At 39.9% G+C, this 7,442-nt stretch overlaps 3 protein-coding genes across 3 annotated transcripts in view; 1 reads left to right on the plus strand and 2 right to left on the minus strand.

The window, feature by feature from the left end:
* LOC106302598 (uncharacterized mitochondrial protein AtMg00810-like) overlaps nucleotides 1–1,140 on the minus strand; it is a 4,568-nt gene extending 3,428 nt beyond the window's left edge. Inside the window, exon 1 of the mRNA XM_013739069.1 lies at nucleotides 396–1,140. Within this exon, the coding sequence (XP_013594523.1) occupies nucleotides 396–1,140 (745 nt within the window). The remainder of the gene's footprint in view (nucleotides 1–395) is intronic.
* A 6-nt stretch (nucleotides 1,141–1,146) lies between these two features.
* LOC106302599 lies at nucleotides 1,147–4,361 on the minus strand. Its single transcript, XM_013739070.1, has 4 exons — nucleotides 3,664–4,361; nucleotides 2,962–3,627; nucleotides 2,553–2,580; nucleotides 1,147–2,466 (listed from the first exon to the last, which is right to left on the minus strand). The coding sequence occupies exons 1-4, from the start codon at nucleotides 4,359–4,361 to the stop codon at nucleotides 1,147–1,149; spliced, it is 2,712 nt and encodes a 903-aa protein (XP_013594524.1).
* Nucleotides 4,362–5,083: 722 nt separating this feature from the next.
* LOC106304271 lies at nucleotides 5,084–6,421 on the plus strand. Its single transcript, XM_013740682.1, has 4 exons — nucleotides 5,084–5,233; nucleotides 5,549–5,656; nucleotides 5,809–5,913; nucleotides 5,981–6,421. The coding sequence occupies exons 1-4, from the start codon at nucleotides 5,116–5,118 to the stop codon at nucleotides 6,220–6,222; spliced, it is 573 nt and encodes a 190-aa protein (XP_013596136.1). The 5' UTR covers nucleotides 5,084–5,115; the 3' UTR covers nucleotides 6,223–6,421.
* Nucleotides 6,422–7,442: the final 1,021 nt, after the last annotated feature.

Here is a 7,442-nt window from a genome sequence, read left to right on the forward strand (position 1 = left end):
TTCATCTAGACATAGAGCTTGCTTAGAATTGTGTCTAGGCTTAAGGTCGATAGTTTGATTGATTATTTGTCATCCTTAGTTCGATACTTGATCACCCAAGGTCTAATCCCTATGCCCATGAGTTCTCTTTTCCCTTAGTCAAGAAAGTATCATTCTGTAATTGTTTTCTAGTATTAGTAGTAGTTTAAAACTCATCTAAATCATTGGTTGCACTTAGATTAAGTGAGTATTTGCATTTTCGGTGCTTTGATATCCCTCAGAACTGGTTCGACAATCATTTATACTACAACATTTGTTTTAGGAGCCTTGAAAACTCCTAACATCAGTGGGCAGGCCTTTTGTGAAAATGTCTGCATACTGTAGGGAGGAAGGAACAAATAGAACTTTTACATAACCAAGAGCAACTTTCTCACGAACAAAATGTAGATCAATCTTAACATGCTTTGTGCGTTGATGTCTTACTGGATTCTGAGTCATGTAGACTGAACTGATGTTGTTACAGTAGACTATTGAAGCTTTGGTGAGAGGATGACCGAGTTCAAACAGAAGATTTTGAATCCAAGTTAGTTCCGCCACTGCATTGGCGATACCTTTATACTCAGACTCTGCGCTTGCGCGTGAGACTGTGGGTGGTCGTTTTGAAGACCACGAAACCAGATTAGAGCCTAAGAACACGCAATATCCTGAAGTGGAGCGTCGAGTATCAGGACAGCCAGCCCAGTCTGCATCAGAGTAAGCAACCAAGTCATTGATGGGTCCTTTGAGAAGCTGAAGGCCTAATCCTGATGTGCCTTGCAAGTAACGGATTATACGTTTCAAAGCTTGAAAATGAGGAAGTCTGGGATCATGCATATAAAGGCATATTTGATGAATGGCATATGCGATGTCTGGGCGAGTGAATGTCAAATACTGCACAGCTCCAGCCAGTTTGCGATATTGAGTTGGGTCTGGTATTCGTTCACCTTCATCAGCCTTTAGCTTGGCGTTTAAGTCAACAGGAGTAGATATGGGTTTACAGTCTCGCATGCCTGCACGCTGAATGATGTATGTTGCGTATGCTTTCTGACTTAGAAAGATGCCACCATTGATAAACTCCGCTTTAACACCGAGGAAGAAGTGTAACTTCCCCGAATCTGACATAGGAAACTATGTCTTTAGCTTGTTGATGATCTGATGGAGAAACTTATCATCTGAGGCAGTCAAGATGATATCATCAACATAGAGTAAAAGGTAAGCGCGACGAGATCCTTTGTTGAAGATGTATAGCGAGGCATCACTCTTACTACATTTGAAGCCCATGTTGATGACAAAAGAAGCAAAGCGAGAGTTCCAGGCACGCGGAGCTTGTTTCAAACCGTAAATTGCTTTGTTGAGCCGAGACACATAGTCTGGATGTTCTTTGTTTTGATATCCTGGTGGCTGGTGCATGTATATTGTCTCATCAAGCAAGCCATGGAGAAAAGCATTTTTCACGTCTAATTGATGTATTGGCCAGTCGTTAGCAAGACTGACATCAAGGACTGTTCGGGTAGTTACTGGTTTGACAACAGGACTGAAAGTTTCGTTGTAGCCGACGCCTTCTTCTTGAGACTTGCCATTGGCAACCAAGCGAGGTTTGTGCTTAAACGGCTGTCCATCTGAATCTAACTTGTGCTTATATAGCCACATACAACAAACAATGTTAGTGTCTCTTGGTCTGGGAACCAGATCCCAAGTATTAGTTTCAATAAAAGAATCAAAAGCATCGTCCATTGCTGGTTTCCAGTTAGGATCCAGTAAAGCTGTTTTATGGCAAGTAGGCAGAGGTGAAACAGAGGAATGTAAAGAGAACTGTTTCTTTGGCTTAGTAATGCCGTCTTTAACTCGAGTCCGCATAGAATAAGTAGGGGCTGGGACTGCATGAGGTTGCGACACAGAAGGAGCAGAGATCATGTTTTGAGTGTTTGATGTAGCCGGCTGAGAAGGAATAACAGGAGCCGGTTGGGGACCTGATTGAAGAATAGCTTTAAACAAAGGTGAAGGTTCCTCATCAGCTTCAAGGAAGTGATAGTCTGATGAAGTTGTTGTTCTCTGAGAAGCAGGAAAAACTGACTCATCAAAGACAACATGACGAGAAAGAATAAGCTTATTTGTCTTGAGATCAAGACATCGATAGGCACTGTGCTGAGAAGGATATCCAAGAAACAAGCAAGGTGTTGATCGAGGAGCAAGTTTGTTGAGATTCGAGTGATTGAGATTAGGAAAACAGAGACTCCCAAACACTTTAAGATGATCATACCTTGGTTGCTTATGGAAAAGAACAATAAAAGGGATTTGGTTCTTTATGGAAACCGAAGGCAAGATGTTCAATATGTGAACAGACGCATTGAGAGCTTCAACCCAGTATGCCGAAGAAAGATGAGCTTGAAAGAGGAGGAAACAGATTGAATTGTTGATAGTTCTGATCATGCGTTCAGACTTGCCATTCTGTTGAGAGGTGTGAGGACAAGAGAACCGAAATTGAATTCCCTTAGACTGAAAAAATGTTTTAAAACGTGAGTTTTGATACTCACCCCCATTATCACATTGAAAAGCTTGAATCTGTGTTTTGAACTAAGTTTCAACATAAGAATGAAAATGGTGAAATGTAGAGAAAGCATCAGATTTACGCTTTAAAGGAAATACCCAAACAAAGTGTGAAAAATCATCCAAGAACAAGATGTAGTATTTGAAACCACTAATACTGGGAGTGGGTGAAGTCCATAAATCAGAATGAAAAAATTCAAATGGATGCGTAGTAAAAGAAGTAAATTTATAAAATGCTTGTTTTACTTGTTTCCCAAGCTGACAAACTTCACAAGAAGAAGAGAAATTGTCATTATTACACGAAATCAACTGCTCAGAACTCAAAGAAAGAAGCGAGTTTTTATTGAGATGAGCAAGTCTCTTATGCCATAAGTTTGGAGAAAAAGAAAGAAGAACAGTGGAGACGTTGATGATGAAGTAAGATCAGCCGGAATGGAGTAGAGATCTCCAGAGCTGTTACTGCACAGAAGAACTGTCCGAGTAAGAAGATCCTTCACAGAAAAACCAAACGGATCAAACTCAACAGAACAGAAATTGTCTTGTGTGAACTTTCTCACAGAGATCAAGTTTTTAACAATTTGAGGTGTAATGAGAACTTTATTGAGAGACAAGGAACGAGTTGGAGAAGTAAGATTTGTGTTACCAGTGGAGACTACTGGAATCCTAGAACCATTACCAACAATAACACATTGATTGATCCTGTTATGAAGACTAGACTTGAGAATGCCTTCATTGGCATCAATATGGCTTATTGCACCAGAGTCCATGTACCAATCGCCTGAGGAAGGATCAGCCAAGGTCATGGTGTTGAAGGCATGAGCAAAATCAGTAGTGAGCTGAGGATTAGCCATTGTGAAATTGCCTTGCTGTGATGTTGAAGGACGAGGACCAAGCAAGCCACGCTGAACCTGATTCTGCTGAGGAGGAGGTCCCCAAAACGGATATTGTTGGGGCCATTGAGAGTACTGAACTGGCCAGTAGGCATAAGGTGACCAATTGTTCTGATTGTTGAAGCGGTTGTTGTTGCCGCGACCTCTTCCTTTGTTGTTGTTGCGCCTTCCTCTGTAGTTGTTGTTGTTGTAACCATGATTCTGTCACTTTGTTGGAGTAGAAACTGGCTTCTCATCAGCGACGGTGAGAGCAGTGAGAGTAGATGACGTAGAAGATGATGAAGCAGTAGGTTTCCAAATTTTGTTGACACGCTTCTCTTCCATCTCCAACATATTTTTCGCAGACTCAAAAGATGGAAAGGGTTCACGGTGTCTGATCACATTGATGATGTTATCAAACTTGTCATTGAGGCCATTGAGAAGATACATAACAAGAGTTATGTCTGTCACCGGAGCATCAACGTTTGTGAGAAGATCAGACAGAGATCTCAGCTTCTGGCAGTAAGCTTGAATGGTCATGTCGCCAATCTCCGTGGTCCTCAACTCGTTGTCAAATTGAATCGCCCTTGCTTCTTTGTTGTTGCGAAACTGGTTCTCAACACGAATCCAGATATCTCTTGCCGTACCGCCTGTTTTGAATGAACTGCGAAAGAGTTTTGGTTGCAGTGTTCCATAGACCCAGAGTTTAACCAAGCCATCACGCTTGAACCAGGCCGCATCATCGTCACCAGTAGGAAGAGCTGTGCCATCAATGTGTCCAGAGACATCAAAGGCAAGACAGTGCGTGTGGAAGAGCTCACGCCACGCATCATAATTGTGATCGTCTAGATCAAGGATTAGCGGAATATGGTTTTTGATGTTTGTGACACCAAATGCTCGTTCATGATGAACCGGTGGAGCAGCCATGAGAATCGAAGTGAAAAAAGAGAGAGAGAGAGAGAGAGAAAGAGAGAAGAGAAAAAAGAGAACAAGAAGATCGAGTAAGAAGAGAAGAGCACCTAAGCTCTAATACCATGAAAGTTGATGAATCTCCTTGAGGAGAGTAGTTCTGTTGACAAAGCATAAATAGCCGCGGTTGTTACACACTGTTACACAAATATCGTAACTACCAAATCTACAAAGATTGTATCTTATCTACTAACATAATATCCTATTCTAACATTAAAATATAAGTTGTACAAATTTAGAAAATTAAGTTATTTACACTCTTATGATCCATTTCCTTTAGAAAAAAGTACTTCGGTAACAAGTCATTACAGAGAATCTCTGGTGTCAGTTAAGAGCACCGGCCGCCGGAGACGATGATTTGAACAACGATCGAAGAAGTTAAGTTTTTAACCTCGGTTTCCATAATTTTCATTATTTCATAAAGAACTTGCAATATTCAAGTTAATTTGCGTGGGGTTAAAAAAAAGTAGAGTTGTTGCACATTTTGAAAAACTTATACATTGAAGAAGTTGTTTAAAAAAAAAGGCCAGTTTCCAATTTGTATGAAACATGTGGGAACATTGTTACATTTAAAGAATCTTGCAGGATCATGTCTCAAATAAATAAGAGTTGTTATCGGGTCGGGTTCAAATGCGGGTTAGGGTTTGGATCAACCCGAATCATATAATACAGCACTGAAATCATATAACCCGAGCTCCGCCGTAGCTCCAAAATGGCGTCCGGTGATCAGAAATTCGCAGAACGAAAGAATCAGCCGGTATCTCCTCCGACGCCGATTGTGCAGCCAACTTCTCCGACGAAGCGTGTGTTGATCACTACCCTTCTCGCAGGTTTCGCGCATTGCTCTCACTGCTTTCTTCTTTCTTTTAGCTTCAAAGACCATTATGATATGATACTACACTGTGTTTCTGAGTATCCATCCCCTTTTGAATGAAGCATTTGAGATTCTTGGTTGCAATAGCGAAAGTTGATGATGTTCTAGTAAAATCGAGTTTCCAAAATAGAAAGCCTTTGGTTTTGGTTATTATTGTTCTAATCATAGGCAGTAGAACATGTATTGTAGGGATAATTGGGAATCATAGCATATTAAGCACTATAACATGTGCTGCATCGTGCTGTTGTCTCAAACGAATGTTATTGTGCAGGAGTTATTGGAGGAGGAGCTGCTTTAGTGTCCAAACACCGGAAAGCTTATCCCAATATTCCCACTGTTTATGCTACCAACTTCGCCATCGTCGCTGGTTGCTATTGCGGTACACCTATCTTTGCTATAATGTGCAACAACAATCTCTTTAAAGCGTGTCTGCTCTTTCTCCATTTGTGACTCCTCGCTATTGGATTCGACTGTTATGTTTACTATGTGGACATTGTTTGATGTCAGTGTAATCTCTTGGGTTTTTGTTAGGAGCTCGTGAGTTTGTGAGGATAACTCGAAGATCAGAACATGATGATGTGTTGAACTCAACTATTGGAGGGCTTTTCAGTGGTGCTTTACTTGGAAGACTTCAAGGTCGTCTATCATGAATGTCTCTTTAGGTTATTAAAAGCTTGGAAACTGACATCTATGTGTTGTACAGGAGGTCCATATGGTGCATTGCGCTACTCTGTCATTTTTGCTGCTATGGGCACTGCATCTGCCTATGCCGGCCATAAAGCAAAAGCAATGTTAGAGAACCACCGTAACAAGGATTCAATCAAGTTGCCTGAGTGGTTTCCTATTCAAATACTCGATGACGAAGCCTTAGCAAAGAAGAAAGCTCAGGAACAGAAGATATTCGCTGAAAGATCATTTGGGAGATTGAACAAGGAAGAGACTTGACTACTTAGGTCTCTAGGTTAGCTGTTTCGTGAATGTAACTCTGTGGTGTTTAGATGAGACTTGACGAGGACTTCTTTTGAGTTTCCTATTGGGAAACAAATCTTTTCTTTAGCCACAAGAAAACCTCGTCCAGAGACAAGTTGTATGGTGACCTACCGTGAACGTATCTAATATCTCTATCTATATTATTCATGGTTGATTATGGGCATACCTAAAACTTTGGAAAGTTTGAATATTGATGGACTTGTTTTGGCACACGACTGAAGAACCCTTGAGAGGCAGATTAATGTATAATGTAGGATGATACTATTGGAGAACTTAGAAGTAATCAAGTAATTTTGTTAATTAACTTAAATACGCAAGGATTTTAATTCCACCAACTACGATTTTCTTTATGGTTAGTGTGAACATTTTAAATAACAAAACTATCCAATTTTTTCTGTAAGTTTTAGGAATTAGTTTTAGTTTTATTCGGAAATTACGAAAAAAATTCTTACGCCATTCTTAGATCTAGATTTCCCGCTGTCAATTGTTTCGCTATAATTTAGGTTCTTTTTTTTGGCTTTTTGCAAGATTGACTCAAAAATCAAAGTCAAACCTAAAACTAACTCATGCTTTTCTTGGATTTTTCTTTTGTCCTATTCACCCCACAAGTTCATGATATTCACGAAAATGCCATCAAATTTTTTTTATTTTTTTTTTCCGAATATGATATTTTTACTCTCTCACCCTCATCATCTTCAAGTAATTACAAGATTGTCATTGTGATCAATACCCCAACCACCATGAACAACCAATTTGAAGCTCTTAATGCACCTAAAATCGATTTACACTCTCTCTTTCTCACTTGTTATGAACTAAAAACAACATCTCTTTCACTTTGCCTCCATAATCATCCAAAAAACTCAAGTTTTTGATTCAAAATTTTGTATGGTTTATAGAACCATTCAAGCATACTATTTTTGGTGGGTTACTTTCGTTTGGGATTGTGGGTGGTTGGAGAAGACTCTGTGTGCTAAGGAAGTCATCTCACTAGTTTAAGGTATGAAACTGAAATTTTTTCCAGATCTGTTTGTGTAGAAGACTTACCCGTAAGTACTCTGGCTGTAGAAGACTTACGGGTAAGTCTTCTGGTCAAACGGACGACTTACTTTTAAGTCGTCAACTTTGTTTGTTAAAAAAAGAACTAGAGAATACCCTAGACGACTTACTGATAAGTC

Source organism: Brassica oleracea, chromosome C7 (assembly GCF_000695525.1).
Source record: "Brassica oleracea var. oleracea cultivar TO1000 chromosome C7, BOL, whole genome shotgun sequence".
Classification (NCBI taxonomy): domain Eukaryota; kingdom Viridiplantae; phylum Streptophyta; class Magnoliopsida; order Brassicales; family Brassicaceae; genus Brassica; species Brassica oleracea.